Raw genomic sequence first — 18,588 nt, 5'->3', positions numbered from 1 at the left:
TAAAGTACCAGCAGATTCATGTATTTGGAGTAGAACCTTTGACACTATGATATATTCATAGTAATAGCAGAGACATATATACACATATATATGTCTCTGGTAATAGTAATACATTTATGATCATTTGATATATTCAAACCAAATCAATTATTTGATTCTCATAATGACAAATGACATATAAATCATAAATTAACATAAATTATAGGGTCCTTTTTAATTAGTACAGGAAGCCAGAGTCCCAAAAGAAAACCACAGGCTTTTAACAGGAAACTGACAATCAGCGAAAAAGATAATTAATAAATATATTCATTTCAACTTTGAGAAAATTAAGAATTTAAAACAATATTAGATACCACAAAGAAAACCTGTTCTGTGATATCGCTGGAATCTCAAAAATGAACCACAGGCTTTCAACAGGAAACTGTGGGGCAATCAAGCAAAATAGATAATTAGTAAAATTCATTTCAACTTTGAGAAAATTAGGAAATTAAAATAATATTTCAAAACACAAAGGAAACCTGTGATATCGCTGGTTAGTATCTCAATTAATTGAATATAAATAAAATATACAAATTATCATGATTCATTTGTTTAAATAATATCCTATTTAGAAATTTGAACTTGTAGTAACCTTTATCTGAATTAAACAAAAGACGTTTAAAAGTAATTGTTTGATGAGATCAGGAGTTGACAGCCTCTGGATATACATGGATTATTACACAGATTAGTCTAGATAACATTTATGTCATCATGAATTGTAAACCAGTCACTGTGTCAAATACATTAATTATACCCTACGAAAACATATGTCATAAGGTCATAAAGGTGGTCCACTTCTTACATTTATCATAACTATTCTATATTCTACATTTCGTGAATACCATGTTTATATCAGAATGACATCAGAGTATTTCTTTTTAATCTAAAATGTTATTATAAGGTAGCAAAAGGGGTGGTCCCTCATCCGAAATTCATCAGTTTGTAAATGGGAACAACACCTGAATCTATTAACCCTTTTAACATAGAAAACTCATTAAATTGATAATAACAAATATTTAAAAAAAAAAGTGTTTTTTTTTTAAATATTTACAAAATAAGGTGTTGTGTTCAATATTTAGTATGTAAGTACTGAAAATATATCCTATTTTTACCTATGTCTAACTGATTTATGAATGAAGTTTTCTTTAATTTGATATGAAACAGTAACTTGAGATGGGTGCTATCTTGTTTCCTCTGCCACTTCATCCTAAGTAGAATAACTTCACAATTAATCCTATTAAGGAAGTATATCTCATACAGTTTTGATCAGAGAGGTAGATAATTAAGTTTGGTTTAAACTCCGGTCTTTTTTCCTATCTTTATACAGTTTTTACATGAATTTGTCAAACTTTTCAGTATTGTTAACATGAGAAATGTTCACAAAGGGGTTATTTTGTCTTAATTCATGATCACCTTAATTGCTCTAAATATTCCCCAAATAACAGTTTTTACAAGTCAACACTCATATTGATGTGAAGATGCACTTTTCGTTCAGTGCACAAAGTTAACCATCTGTGTGTAAATCATTATCAGATGCATTGAGATCATAAAAATTATGCATGTTTATTTTTATCTTTTTTTAATTTTCATATCATATTAAAGAAATTATGGAAAATTCTTCAAATCACTTCTTCAGGTTTACAACTTTGCATGTTAAAAAATAAGCTTTTCGTCTGGAAGTTAATAATGACCCATGAAATCCACAAAATGCATGGTTACCACCTTACAAAAAAGTTTGCACATTTCTCAGTAATTTTCATAATTTAATTTCAGAAACAGTTGTTTCCTGTTCTGGCAGCTTGTGCAATTCAAAGAACTGTTTCTTTCTTAATATTTAAATATTTATATAAATCATTTTCCTTATGGTATTTTGTTTGTTTTGGTTGAAAATTATTATAGGGTTAGACATTTACTTCTGTAAACAAATTCCAGATTACATAATATAAAATTCTTCCCTTGGAGAAAGACACTATAGTGGTCTAGTGGATGTGATACTGCTGCAAGCGTGGGAATTTTCAAGTTATATCCCCAGCCTGGTCATATGGTAGACTTCAAAAATGGTTTATTTTTTATTTTACTCAATGCATGCAGCATGTACAACAAGTTTGATGTGTCATCCTGGGATAAGGATACTGTGTCCCATTTAAATGACAGGTCTTCTGTTAATAATCTTTAAGTCTTAAGTCAAATGTATAAAGTTAAAATGTCATCATTATGAATAATCATTTAATTTTGGTCGCTGCATATTGAACAGCATCAACCAATCAATTATTCTGATCTGAATTCAAATCTCACATGACAGCTATATGTACCATATTTGATTTGATTTTTGGTAATTTAACGCCACTTTTAAGCAATGCATTTGGGCTATTCATGGCGGCCAGTTTTTATTGGTGGAAAAAGCTGGAGTGCCTGTAGAAACCATCGACCAGCGATAGGAAAACTGACAATCCTAGTCAATTAAGATTGGAGTCCAATGAACCTGCAAGAGCGGTGTTCGAACTCACAACCTCAGTGTTGACTGGCTAGTGATTTCAGTAGTAACTACTTAGACCACTCAGCCACCGACACCCCCTGTACCATATTTGTGAAATGGATATAAAATTAATCGGAATCTTATTTGAAGTTTAATTAAAATGTTGTGGTACAGTGTTTTTATAACGATTTTCTACTCCTGTGGCACTGTTTCCTGTGGATACATTTCAACACTCAAACATGTTTATTTTCCTTTATAATGTATTCAATGCTTAACCACAAAAATATTTTAACATGTATTTTTTCTTGTTTTGTGTGATGAACTGACAGATGGTTGATTTCCATGTCATTCAAGAATACATTACATGTATGTTTTTTGTATCTAACATGTCACGAAGACAAATTTATTAATACTAAATAAAGTCTTAATTGATAATTTTTGACAACTGTAATTAATGAATGAAGAAAAAATATAGGTATAAACATTCTTTTTTATAAATTGCAATGTTATAAAGTACAACTTATCCCATTTGGGTTTAACTACAGCCTCAAAAATGGCTCTTTAAAATATGGATAGTTGCTAATCCTTATTGATATCGAATGTCCATTAGCCCTTATTATAAATAATCCAACCAGTAACAATGATCATAAGTTTTATTTTTCTTATATCGCTGGACAGATAATAAATGAATGAAGAGAACAATATATTCATATTTATCAATTGCAAACTTTTTTTTAAAAGTTATAATCTACAACCGTCAAAATGTCTCTTTAAAATATGGATAATTGCTAATCCTTATTTATATTCATTGTCCATTAGCCATTTTCAGACAAAATCTTACTAGTAATAATGATATTAAGTTTTATAAGAATGTTTACATATACATCTTACAAGCCACTTAATTTGAAAGATTTTTTGTGAAATGGGCTGCAGAGCACTTATTTTTCTAATTTCCTAGGCCAGATAAGAAATCAGCGCTGGACATCAAATCCCTACTGGGATAAGGATTATTGCTGAGATACTTTGATGGTACTTTGTTTGACTCTAGTTTATCATACAAATAGATTGTAACAGGGCTATCTTAAGTGAAATCTTAAGATCACGACTAATAATAAAAACGTATACTAAATTTTTTTTATTAAAAAATCATGAGCAGAGGTGAATGATTCACTAAAAGATGTAGTTATATGATATAAATCATTGCCTTTGTCTACAATAATTTCAAACAGATGTTATGCAATATTTTGTAATAAAACTTATAAATATTTTTGATAAAAACCACATAAACTTTACCACAATCTCCGAAAATTTTGTATCGATCTCGTTTTCATCATCTGGCATGGGAATGTCAATCTGAATGGGTTGGATAGGATCTGCTGCAAGACGCGTAATTTCTGGGGGACGTCCACTAAAACAGCAGCACCAGCTGCTTTGCTTTGATGTCATCTTTAACGATAATTAAACCTTCAACTGAAAAATAAAACAAGATGTTAAAAATCATTACCATCTATGACATAGATATCTCAATCAGAACAGAATACATTATATATTTCTCACTTATTTTTATACCCATTGGCGATAAATGCATTTAAGCAATAAGAACATTTTATACACTGTTCAATTACCGATAGAATTGTCCAACCACATTGAAGGAAGTCAATTTATTCATACTGAACCCTTTTAGACACTTTTTTTTATATTGTGACTTTAAAAAACCCACAAAAGCATGAAAAAGAGTAGTGAACAAATGACATCAAATTTGTTGAAAAACTGCCAAAAAAATGTGTGTTCAATAATAATATTATAATTAACATGGTCAAGAAGACAAATAAACACTGAAATGAATATATACAAAGAAAAGTACAAAGGACACTACAATCCCAGACATTGTTCAGTAAGCTTTCATGTGACCTTGACCTTTGGTCAACATGTACATTGTTACATGGTCCTTAAGTGACCTTTCACTTCACCAGGGTTGTAGACAATATTAGAATATAACTGCAAAGCTATAGTCTTATATTCATAAAAGCCTTAATCTTGTATTAATGTAGGTCAGACGGCCTTGATCTCTGACGTAATGAATGAAAAAGTTCTTGCATTCTGCATGATTGAGTGCAGACAAAGTGGTAGAAAAAGAAGGCTAAACACACAGACAGATGGTGGAATTACTATATTCCTTCTACAACTGTGATGTAATAGAATAATTAAAATCAATAATTAGAAGAAATTTGCAACATGAGAACATAAAGTGTGTTGTATAATAGGTCACTTTCCTACGAAAAAACCAAACCAGATTCATAATTCAGAGATTATTTTATTCCACAATTAAGATCTGAATTAAAGACAAAATTTCTTAACAATCAACACAGTAAGTTTGAACTCCAAACTTACTAAAAACCAATTCAAAATTGTCAAAACCAATTATCATATTTTTTTTAAACTAATATCTAATATTTCATGACAATTGGTAAATGAATATGTAACATATTTGAAGGGCAATATAACATTTACGTAATATATATATATCCTTTGTTAACAAAAGGAAAGATAAAATGATGTTGTAATATATAGTACAACTAAGTAACTAAATCATTTTAAAACCTTAGTATTTTGTTACACACTCAAAAATTGTAAGGAGATTGGGAAGTGGTAATGGGTCAATATGTCTCAGATTTAGTGATTATTTGCCACATATAGACCTCATTCTGGTCAACCAACTCATAAAGATAATATTTACTAATGAGGATGGAACTTCTTAAAAACAAATAAATTTCCTGTGGCTTAAAATGATGAATTATTAACATTACACATTGTAAATGCACTAAACGAAGTAATTTAGGTATACACCTGGAAAATTGTTTACTAAAAAAACAAAGATAGATGTGCAACATCCTATTTAAATATATTACAACAAATTTGTAAAATAAATTAGTGGGTAAATAAGTACATAAGCATATTCCACGTTTTTTTCTTCTGAAAATGATTAAATGAAGCAGAGTCATAAAATACAATATATGTCTCTGAGTGAAGCCAGGGATGGTAACGTGTTTCTTTATAACTAACTTGCCAGGAGTGATAGAACAGCAATAAAATAGCCAACTAACATGGTGGTTTATTATTGACCACTCATTTGGAATCTAAATAAATCTGCTATAATCAAACAAATATTCCTTGTAGCATACTGTGTACAGATAAAACAGTGGTGCAGAATAAAAAAAAAATTACTACAGATCATCTACTATATTGAAAGGGGAGATCTGGATGAGGTTTACTCATTGTTTTACATTTGTCATTTTGAGGCCTTTTATAGCAGACTATGCGTTATGGGCCATGATTGAAGGCTGTACAGTGACCTATGACTGTTAACTTCTTTGTCCATTTGGTCTCTTGTTCAGAGTTGTCTCATTGGTAATCATACCACATCCTCTTTTTTATATAATAGAGACTAATGGGCAATACTAGACAATGGTCCAAAAATTATTTTTTTTTAAAGAAAATGGGCTAGAAAAAAAAAAGAGAACTAAACAAGTGAAACTGCGAGCTACTGCTCACTGATGATACCCCCGCCGCAAGTGGATAATATTAATTGTGTAAAAATATGCAAGTGTTCGGTAAACAGGAAGTTGTCGAGTGATGAATCTGAAAACGCATCACACAGTATAGCTGACTTATATTAACCCTTAAACCAAATTTCAGAAATCCTTGTATTGTAGTTCCTGAGAAAAATGTGACGAAAAATTTTCAACTTGGCTATCATGTGTAAAATCAAACAAGTGTTCCGTAAACAGAAAGTTGTTGAGTGATGAATCTGAAAACGCTCTCACACGGTATAGCTGACTAATATCAAGCCTGAAACCAAATTTCAGAAATCCTGGTAGTGTAGTTCCTTAGAAAAATGTGACGAAAAATATTCATGGGACGGACGGACTGACTGACAGACTGACGGACTGATGGACTGACGGAAAGACAGACAGAGGTAAAACAGTATACCCCCCTTTTTTTCAAAGCGGGGGTATAAATATAATGATTAGAGAATACTGTGATGCTAAAATACAAATAAAATATAATTACCCGGTAGTAGTAAAAACTCTTTTAGAAAATTAATAATATAGAAATGATGACCCCACCCCTACCGTATCAAGATCCTCATAACCAGTACAAAAATGTATTTATGATTTGAGATACTGGTAAATAATTTATGTTAAAAGCTCAAAACTTGAATGAGAATGAGGATATTAAGCAGATCTATGCAATTTAATGCTATTCAAAAAAATCTAAATTGAATCAGAGAATTGCTGTTGTCACAAAAGATGTCTGGTAAAAATTTGTGAGAAAAAGTAAAATATGTTGTTTGTGTAATCAGGATCAGATGGTTATGTAATACAATTTCAACCTCTATAAGTTAGGAAATTTATTCACAGCAGTTTTATTTTTGCATTTACAGGCCATGCACAAATTAATAGAAATGCAATCAGGACGATTTAGAGCTTGACATATTCGAATAAGTGACCACTGCTTATTAATAGAAACTGGAAGATACAGGAAAATTCCCAGAGATTTAAGACTATGTACACATTGTGATGTACTAGATGATGAGTTTCATTTCTTTTTTAAATGTAAAATAAATGAACAATTAAGAAAAGAATTTTTAAATGAAAACAAATATAATAACTTAAATGATATAGATAAATTAAAACATATTCTCAATCCTGAAACAAAACAGGACACTTGCAAATTAGGCTCCTTTTTAAAAAAGTCACTAAGACTGAGGGCAGGGAGTCCTTGATATAATTTGAATCTCTTATATATATATATATATTGATTTAAAAAAAAAAGACAAATTATAGTTCAAAGTGTGTCCATTGTTTATTTTCATTGTTTTATGTAAACTGTATATTATGTATAATGTTTTAAGCCATTGGTCCATATGGGCGTAAAGTGCTTTTCAATAAAGAAAGTTATTTTTTTTATTATACATTGTATAGACACCTGTTTATTGGTGGAGCCTGTGTGTTAACCCCTAGATAAATCTTGCTGTCGTGCTGATCATAACTGGTACCCTATATCAAATTTATTTATATACCCAGTGCACATTTCCATCATTTTGTACCACAAATGTGAAAACATGAAATTCAAATTAAAGTGACTATGAATCTTAACCAAAAAAATGCATTATTATAAAAACACGCTACACCATAGTACTGGAGTCTGAATAAATATAAACATTTCTCAATTCTGAATGTCAGAGTATTCAAATGTATTATTATCTCAAAATGTATGAAAGCACTTCATATTTCAAGTTGGCCACAGTAAAAATATCCATCAACCTAACAAATTACAAGTTGCCAGGTACAGACAAATCAATCAATTTCTAAAAAAAACTCAGTCTCCTTTCTTTATCTTTAACACATCAGAAAAAACAACCAATTTAAATTGTTTACATTATATTCTAAGATCAAATTTTGTTTGGTAAATAAGTACAGAAAAAGCTCTGAAGTTTTCGAACTTCTATAGCACACAACCTTAATGAGAGAATGGTAACATATTTTTATACTTAACTATAAACCAGAGAGAAAACTTGGCAGCAGTAAATAAAATAGCCAGCTAAACTTGTTAGTTTATGATTGACCACTCATTTAGAATCTAAATAAACCTCCTATAATCAAACAAGTGTTCTTTGCAACACACAGTGTTCAGATACTGTGAGTTTGTAGAACAGCTGGCCATATATACATGAAAGTTTTCTAAATAAAATCCTATATAAATGTATGTACATGTATCTAAATAAAATTGAGAATGGAAATAGCGAATGTATCGAAGAGACAACAACCAGTCCAAAGAGAAGAAAACACCCCAATGCCAACAATGGGTCTTCAACACAGCAAGAAAATCCCACACTCAGAGGCAGGTTTCAGATGTGCCTTAAACAAAAATGTGCACTAATTAATTTAGTTGAGTGAAAATGGACATCAAACTTAATCCAAAACATAAATCAACCAATATTAAAAAACACACAAGACTAATAAAGACATTTACATGTATCAACCAAAACTAAAATGAAAGACCCCAGTAAACTAAAGGTTAATAGACTGTGATTTCAAAATATTCAAATATAAATGAGCTATGACTAAAGATGGGTTGGGTTAATGTGTGAAAATGAAAAAGAGTCTGTTAAAGATATTAAAACTGTGTGAGCCTATTATCTGAACATATGCAACTATAGTAAATCAGGAAATATCCACAGCAGTATTATTTCAAGGTTACTGCTTGAAAATTAAACTGCATGTGTAACATTTGCACAGCACTGAAAAACATATAAAATCAAAACTGTGAGATTTTTTATCTGGGTGTTGATGGGGGTGTTTTATAGTTCATTACAGGCCTATTCAGGAGGTGAAAAGGTTACTTTGATCATATAGATGTAATGGGTATTACATCTATGCTTTGATATATGAATATTAATATATGAACCTTTTGTGCACTTTGTACTGGACCATTATAGAAAACATTTTTTATGAAAGACACAGGTGTTTGTAAAATTATAAATATCTTATATTTTCTCATTAATAAGATTTTTAACATTACCAGTTTTTCTTTTTTAATAACATAAAAGTTGTCCAGCAGGACTGTGTTCAGTGAACTGTTTATTTACAATATCTACACAATCACAGCTGGGGATATACTAGTCAGTTACCACAGCTTCAAATGTCAGATTGCCTAAAATTAAACATTTCCTTCAACAGAATGACCTCATAATCTATCATTTATCATAATCTGGATGATAAAAAATATGATGAACAGATACAAGGGGCAATATACTATTTTATTGATAGGCTATTTCTAATTTCATTGCTATCATAATATATATACCATCCATCATAAAAGCATACTATTGACCCTTTCTTGGCTAGGTGTGCCTAAAAATAACAGGTGTATACAATGTATATAATTCATTACATGAGATTTAATACAGTTTATTTAGTTTAATAAGACGCACACTGAGAAAACATAATCTCAAATTATATATTTTGAGGAACAGTTTATTTAAAAATGTTTCAGTAACTCATAAAATAAGCCTTTGGTTGTTTGAACTTTTTACATGAAAACTATCATTTACAGATGTAATAATAAGATTTATTGGAATCTGAACTTGAAGAATTTTATATTTTTTTTTCAGTTTAAAATGAATATTTTACCTTAAGGCCAAAATATAATAAATACATTGTACATGTAGGTGGTTTACATACCTATCAATTAAGTAACTATGAAATTCTGTCCTAGCCATTTCAGTGTTAATAATGTTTGTGAAGAAGGAACAATAAAATCTACATGTATGGCATGTATGAGAAAGAGAGTAAAATGATCATATGAATCAAGGGCTGTTTTATTTGTGTCCATTGTTCAAGCCACTGACATGAAATCTTGGCATATATAACATAAACAAACCTCATGAAATTGATTTTTTTCTATCTTATTTTGGGCGTATGACATTTGCGCCGATTTTGAAAATATTCATTCTTTCATTTGCGCCGATTTCATTTTTTCATTTGCGCCGATTTTATATTTGCTCCTAATTAGATTTACAGGTAAGATAATACTTGTACATGTACTATGTACTGTACTATACTATTGGTAAAGTCTGGTTATAAATGCTGTTCATTTATGTTAATTTTGATTCATATTGTTCTGAAACTTCATAGTAACATGATAGACATATTGCGCACTGAAACGAGTCGAGGAGTCAATTCTTTAATCATCGAGGGCCATACATATCGAAAGATAAGTGTCCTGAAACACATTTTACTAATGTACCATAAAATCGTGTACAGCCAGAGTCACCACGGATTATATTGTCAAAACACAGAACGAGCATAACCATGTGGTAGATGTCCGAAAGACAGCGGGTACAGTCAATGTAAATTCTGGAGATGTATCTTGTAGGACTTCTTCCACTACCCGTGGTGAGCAGGGGACAACAGTTATATACAAGTTATGATTGATAATTCATTAAATTTGTACAAGTGGCTAACTGAGGAGGTCTATAATGATAAATGAAAAAGAACATGACTTGGATTGAGAGTTCATTCATTGGCACTCATACCACTTCTTCTAATATCTATTCACCTGTAATTTACCTGTAAAAAAAAATCGGCGCAAATGAAAAAAAATAATCGGCGCAAATGAAAGAAAAAATCGGCGCAAATGAAATGCAGATCGGCGCAAATGCAAAACGCCGCTTATTTCTTGCTTATTTTGAACTCTATAGTCCACCCCCTGTCTGGCAGGTTCAATTTTAGAGAATTGAATTGCAGACTATATATAAATAAGCCTGAATTCGACATCATTTAAGGTGCTATTATATGAGTATTTAATCAATGATTCTAAAACCATTACATTAAATATATCATAATATGCAATTCTTCTTGTTTATTTTGGGGCTTAGTAGGAAACAATAAGCATAATAACATTAGTCTACCCCTTATAGTCTGTTTAGAAAATATATTGATTTCTTAAAGAATCAAAATGTATCTATAAATAGATTCAGTTCTTTGTATGCTCTCTCCAACATGTCAAATAGCAATAGGAATTTATTGCATTTGGAAAGCATCTGACTTGTACATGACAAAGATTTTGTGATATGATTTATTATATGATATTTACACTTCTCGGTAAAGATTCTTGTAAGATTAAACAACATTTTATTAATAAATAAAAAAAAGATGAAAGAAATGCTAGTTATTTAATTGTAGAAATACTTTTCAGAATATTTTTTTTAGACACCAAATGAAAAGTTTATCTGTCTCTTCATTGATGCAGGTAAATAAATATTTACCTGTTTTTCAATCACAAAGACATCACATTCCTTAAGACAGGTAGATAATAGACACAAATTTGTGGCTCTATTTACTACGGAAGCTTTTAGATTTATAAAAGTTATAAACAGTAATATAATACTAAATTTCTGACACAATTACTATTTAAGACATAATGTTATCTATCTTATCCCTCAAAACTCATCAAACATAGCGAAGTTTGTAACACTGTTTATAGTTACAAAAATTTAGTTATTTGGTTAAGAACTAGGGGAGAGCACTGAAATTGTTAGTTTTATATGATTATCAAGAGTCCACTTCTATATATTCTTAAATACATAAGTATTTGTTAGAAAACTATATATCTTCTTAGATATCAGGTCAAATTCCAAAAGACAGCAACCCAACAATAATGGGCTTAAACTATATTTTTGTTTTGGATCAAAGATGGGTTAAAAAAGAATGTCAGAGACAATAACACAACAACAAAATTGAGAACAGAACACATACTAACCAAAAACCGATATCTAGATAACACACAACAAATACATGCATCAGCAGTCTGTATGTAATTCAGTGGTTGTCGTTTGTTTATGTGTGAAATATTTGTTTTTTGTTCATTCTTTTATAAAAATAAGGCCGTTAGTTTTCTCGTTTGAATTGTTTTACATTGTCATATTGGGGCCTTTTATAGCTGACTATGCGGTCTGGGCTTTGCTCATTGTTGAAGGCTGTAGGGTGACCTATAGTTGTTAATGTCTTGGCATTTTGGTCTCTTGTGGACAGTTGTCTCATTGGCAATCTTACCACATCTTCTTTTTTATATGATAACCTAAAAGTGATTTTTCATCGACACCAAAAAACATGACAGCAAAAAATTGGTAAACAAACAGCAAAACAACAGTGGTATATAAAGCTAACCTAAAGATGTTAACATCTACGTCATTTGGTCTCTAGTTGGGATTTGTCTCATTGGCAATCATACCATATCTTCTTATTCTTATTACACATGATACATTTTGTAACCAGAGAATGGCAGCAACAAAAATCATGTGAAAACTTAAAAAAAAAAAATATACATCTACCATGTCTACATTGTAGCTAATATAAAAAAGAAGATGTGGTATGATTGCCAATGAGATAAGTCTCCACAAGAGACCAAATGACACAGAAATTAACAACTATAGGTCACTGTACAGCCTTCAACAATGAGCAAAGCCCATACCGCATAGTCAGCTATAAAATGCACTGAAAAGATATAGTAAAGACTATTATCAAAAATGAACCCATGTTTATGGTATGATCCATATATCTAATAGTGTCAATACATAGATACTTACTTGTACAAGGAATAAATACAACTGTACTACAAAGCTCTATTATACTTATCCTTTCACCTTCCTTATAATTTTAATTAGAATTAAAACCTGTTTAAATATTTCCTCTTTAATTCACTACCTAACAAAATCAAATCCCACAAAATCATCATCTTCCTTTAATTAAATTTATAAATCTTCAGATGTTTATACATATTCATGGGTTTTTATAATTTTATTTTTTTTCAATTGCAAGCTTCACAAATATAAACAAAAACTCAACTGCTCCATGTGCATTTTTGTTCACTTACAGGGAACTGCAGCTTTGTCATTCATCAAAATGAATTTTATGTTTTTTAAAACAATGTGACAACCTCTCATACATGTACATGTAGTAAATACTGAGGTCATGACCTTTTATATAACGGGTCATTATTTTATTGTTATAATACATGTACATGCACAATATATTTTTTTTTTAACTTAGTACACGTACAAAAATCACCATTAATTTGGTCCAATTTGAAAGATCTCTTTATTGCTGTGAGTTCAAACTTTATGTCACTTGAAAATAACCACTAACACTGTATTGAAGAGAGGTATATATATATAATATAAGTGCCTATAAATAGCAGCACATGACATACAAATCTAAGGGAGTGTGGATTAATGTGTTAAAATTACAATGTTAGGCAATCTATATATATATATATAAAGAGACTTTTTCTTGTAATTTATAAGTTGTTTTAATTTTTTTTCAAAGAAATTGTATATTCTTCATCAAGGTTAGACATTGCTTTGTCTACCAATTATTTTTTTCCAAAATCAAAGACATCATTGCTTTCATAAAGCAATGACATCATGTCCCCTGCATGTTCATCTTCCTGTAACTCATCCAACATTGTCCAATTTTATAAAGAAAATTGTTCATTTCCCTATCTTAATTGAACCAAACAAAAAAGTGAAAACAATTGTCTGATGATATTAGCAGTATGTTGTTTTTACACAATGCATCCAATGTAAAATAAGATGGCAGGTGACAGCAACTGGTATCTGATGATAAAAAAAATGTAACTGGTCCTCGATCAGTTTAGATCTGAATTCAATGTATGTTTTCCTATGAAGACACTACATTTGTCTGTTGCACTCAGACACTAGTATCTTACAATTGATACATATGTACAAAATGTATACAAATGCATACTGTTCATGCTGTTTATTCATACATCAGGTACAAAAAAAAATATAATTCAAAATTAGAGTCAGTTTACGTTTATCATGTTTATTGACATGAAATATTCATTTTGAATTCTTTATCGCTCATGTCAATGAACCTTGCCAAGACGGGAGTTATAAAACGTCATAAAATAAATAGGAACATTTACTGCACAGTGCACTTAAACAGGTGTCTTTGACACAGGGAATGCTGGATGTGGAAGATAAAGAAATGAACACTATATAATTACATGACTAATAAACATATATACTTATAGAAGAACTATTCTTCTATATATACTTATAAGTATTAGCTATACCAATGACGTATAACTAACGTCTAATTAGCTGCGGATCCATAAAGACCATGTAGACCTACATGTATGGTCCTCAAATAGTAATAAAATAACATAAGGACCTAAAAGCTACAGTTCCGCAGCTAACCTCTATAATATACATCCTTGGCTATACTAAATAAAAAGAATTAAACTCCACATGCAATATTACATGTTGAATGTTATGAGAAATACTATACCACAATGAAAACAAAAAAGACCAGAGATGCTTGTACCATTTTCAAGTTGTAATTTAAAATGTACATACTAACAAACCTGGTGACTGTTTTAACTGTTTAAATCCCCAAGAAGAAAATCACATCTGTGGTAAAAACTGTACCAGAATAAATCGTGTTTTGTAATCTGAATCTAAACTCTGATTAAATCAAGTGTAATAGACTGTAAAATCTAATTTATCCTGTGGCACTACCATTGTCTCATTACTGACAACATATGATTAACATTTATGAATGTCAACATTGTTCTCTTTAAAATCGATCATTCAATAACAATTATGTATTTTTTCCGATCTTCAGCATTGATATGTTTTATCGAAAATAGGTACATTGATAAATTTACCGTCCAAGTTAAGTGATAACCTCAGTAAGATTACAAACAGGATACATGATAAGCATCTTAGAAGGAGATTATGTGCATGTGGTTCTCTCAATTTGTAACCATCTGTCAAATTTTTGTTAGGTAGATTTTAAGTAAAGTCTAGAGATATTCCGAATAAGATTATATAGGTTTCGGACTCTTTCCATTTCAAAGAAAATAAAAACTAGTTTTTTTTTGTATTTAGGTATCGAGTAAACCTAAAAAGTTTAAAATTTAAAAAGATACAAATATTTATTAGAAATTATGCCGTGTTTAAAACACCTAAATCACAATTTTATATTATATGTGCGGAAAAAACAAACACGATTGATTGTTTGGCAAATTATTTGTCTCGAGGAAACGATGATAGTCCGTCGGAAGGAGACGATAAATGGCTGACCCGTGTTAAGAGAGAGTCATATCTCTTCCACGTTAATAAAGACACCCTTGTAGATTTCGAAAAGCATGTTAATGCCGCTACAAGGCATCACTCGCACCCGCAAAGTGGAAAGGGGTTAATATAAGTTGCAAAACTTGTCAGTTCCCAATCCACTATAAATAAATATGTTTAAACTAATTATTTTGACAATGTGTCTGAATTTTTTTATAAATTATTACAGTAGAGATCTACTGTTCAACACATTCACTTGTATTTTTCTATATACCTTTATATAACACAAGGACTTTTGAAAAATGTCATCCGCTGTTATATTAAGATATATACTTTTCATATGTTTGGATATGAAAATTTGGATGATTAAATTCCTCCATTGGTTGCCTTCGGCTGTTGTTTGCTCTATGGTCGGGTGGTTGTCGCTTTGACATATTCACCATTTCCTTTCTCAATTTTATATATAGATAGAAAAATCTGAGACAAGAGCCTGTGTCACCAGGAACTTTCTATACAGCGGCAACAAGTCCCACCTCGCCCCCTTTTTATATCCACATGTCATCGGAAGGAAATGTTTTAATAACTCGGGCTTTTGTGTTTTCTTTTCTATATTTGGATCTTCATTATCATACTTATGTATCGTAGTGCCTGTCATCGTTAAGAAGATGTTTATATATATTTTTTTTAGTCCCATCAATGTAACCGTGTCTATAGCCTGAGTCAGGTGTTTTCTAAGAGGCACATATTTTAGACTTAAATCCATGCACTCATGATAGACATAAATCGTGGTGAAAAAAAGTCAATGAGAAAGCAACCCAACTATATACATATAGGAAAAATTGTAACATAAATTTTTCATATGTTTGAAAACATATGTAAACATATTTTATAAAACATATGAAAACATAAGTTTGCTTCCATATGTTTTAATATGTTTTAAAACATATGTAAACATATCTTTTTCATATGTTTGGATATGAAAAACATGATATAAAAATCATATGTTTTTCATGTTTTGAAAGCATATGAAACACATATGTTGCATTTTTTCCTGTGTACAATTTAATAGAAACTTGCATATATATGCCGGTCATACATGTCACTGTTGTCATATTCTAGACAAGGATTTGTATAGTAAGTCTAACTATACAAATCCTTGTTCTAGACAAGTTGTGAATTAATGCTAACATTAGCTTTCGGATTAGTCTGATTAAATTCCTCCTTGGCCTGACTTCGTTTGGCTACAGTCATTTACATCATACCAATTAATAAGAAAACTGAGGTGAAATGATAAAACGAGACCGCGAGACAGATACAACCAGTGCAAGACTTTGAACAGGCACACAACATATGTGTCGGTATTAAGCAATCCTCCGTCTATTATCTCGTTCTGTAGAGGATCAAACACGTCAAACACCCAATACACGTCATCCAGAAAAGATTCCCAATCCAATTAATACAATCATTTATACATGAAACAAACAAAAGTACAGATACTTGTAAAGTAATTACAATAATGATATAACTTTTCTTCAAAGGAGTTCAAGAACATATATTATCGGTTGATTATATATTATGCATTATGCTTTCTTTCCCTCTAATATCGCGGGTCGCTGTGTTTCTATGAAGAATGAGACAGAAAGATTTTTTTTCAGTTTACAGACATGGAAAGTATACTTGAAATTGCTTGCAAACATGCAAATCTTGGTGCTGACTTTAATCAGCCGAAATGAATAGGAAATACGAAAAACTGACAAATTTGTTCATTGTTTGAGGCAGTACGGTGACCTATAGTTAATTTTTGTGTCATTTGGTCTTTAGAGATTTAAATAAAAATAATGATTCAAAAGCATCTCCTCTATATTGTCTCATTTCCTGTTGCTTATATTCGGGTTGCTTTCGCTCTGACGTACATGGATATCCATCATATCTTTTTACTTATGCACATGTGCATTTGACGTATATTTAGGTGCTCTAAGTATTAAAACAAGTTACTTTTGCATGAAATTCTGAAGTTATCATTCAATTTGTTGATATTGAATTTTTTTAGTTTACTTATAAATCATTGTATGTCCAATGCATTGGCGGATCCAAAAGGGGGGGGGGGGGGTGGAAAGTTGGAACCCCCCTTTACTTTGGGTTGGGAACCCCCGTTTTAAAATGGCTGGATCCGCCCCTGCAATGAAATATCATACTGCCAACAGTTTCATATAATATAGCAGTGTAAGGAAAACGCGATCTGATGTTTAGGGAAAACTAAACTTTGTACAAAAAATAGCATGTTCAGATGATTGATGACCGTTTCTTCGCATCCAGGAGCAATTTTAGCACGCTTAGTCGGATAACTGTGATTAGTTTATGCAAAAGAAATCAGTTTATTTGAAAATCCTAGATGGAAAGAGATAGTACCATATCTGAAGATATGCTACAATATAAGCAGCATTTTTATATAAACATCAGTTCTCTATGTATGATATAAATATTGAATCTGAATCTATAAACACATGACTTGCAATTAATATATCAGTAACTATATAAAGAAAAATACATGTAATTAACATTGAGCAATAAATTGTCGTTAATCACTGTAACGAGCGAAAAAAAGCTTTTAATAAAAACACCTTTTTAACTACTTTAGTAACTACACGGCCGACACTCGGCTAACCGAGAGATTGGTCGGTTAATCTATATTGAGTATGTGGCTATATCGGCGGTGGGTCTGTTAATCGGGTTGGCTAAAGTCTGTTAATCAGGTGTTATCGAGGAAATCATTGGAAATTCTGCATGTTTCATTGTATAACTGTTTAAATATATGTTTATCATAAAAATTATTCATGTCTAACAAAACAATTCAATGTACCGAATCCAGTGGTGTAATTATTATTTTTCTAGCTTCGATGTACGATCTATAAAATGAAAAGGCGTGTTACTCATCAATAAATTTATACACATTTTACACACACAAAATGTACACAAAAAGACACGTTGGTTGAATTTACTTGCATGTGATATTTTGAACATCGAACAAAGACAGGCATTATGTTTGTCAAACAAATTGATATCATTGTGTGAAAAATCTACACAAAAATCTGTATTTTGGTGACATAAATCAATCAATATTTAAAACCTGGTCTGTTGATGGGTCGGATGTATAAAACCCGGTCTGTTAATTGGTCTGTTAAGAGTTATGAATAGCAATAAAAGTATAATTTTATTGCTGTATGGGGTGTTATCGGATCAAATGGGTAGGCTCAAGACGAGTGGCTAAAATATACGGAAACAACACATGAGCAATGAAACATAATATATACGGAAACACTGACATGAACAATGAATTTAGGCCATGAATATTGAAAACTGATATAAAAAGTGTAATATTAAAGTATTATTATACATCATGTTAAAA

At 30.7% G+C, this 18,588-nt stretch overlaps 1 protein-coding gene across 4 annotated transcripts in view; it reads right to left on the bottom strand.

Moving 5' to 3' along the window:
- Positions 1-18,588, bottom strand: part of LOC139514242 (disheveled-associated activator of morphogenesis 1-A-like) — a 55,217-nt gene that overhangs the window by 33,530 nt on the left and 3,099 nt on the right. The window contains exons 1-2 of one of the 4 annotated variants that reach the window (XM_071303122.1): positions 14,463-14,906; positions 3,809-3,985 (exon numbers count right to left, since the gene is read on the bottom strand). In XM_071303122.1, coding sequence (XP_071159223.1) covers positions 3,809-3,961 — 153 coding nt within the window. In that variant the 5' untranslated portion in view covers positions 3,962-3,985; positions 14,463-14,906. Of the gene's footprint in view, positions 1-3,808; positions 3,986-14,462; positions 14,907-18,588 lie in introns of those variants that run through there. The other 3 variants (XM_071303121.1, XM_071303123.1, XM_071303124.1) reach the window with 3 other exon arrangements.

This window comes from Mytilus edulis, chromosome 3, assembly GCF_963676685.1.
Source record: "Mytilus edulis chromosome 3, xbMytEdul2.2, whole genome shotgun sequence".
In the NCBI taxonomy this organism is placed as follows: domain Eukaryota; kingdom Metazoa; phylum Mollusca; class Bivalvia; order Mytilida; family Mytilidae; genus Mytilus; species Mytilus edulis.
This window is presented reverse-complemented; position numbering and strand designations above follow the sequence as displayed.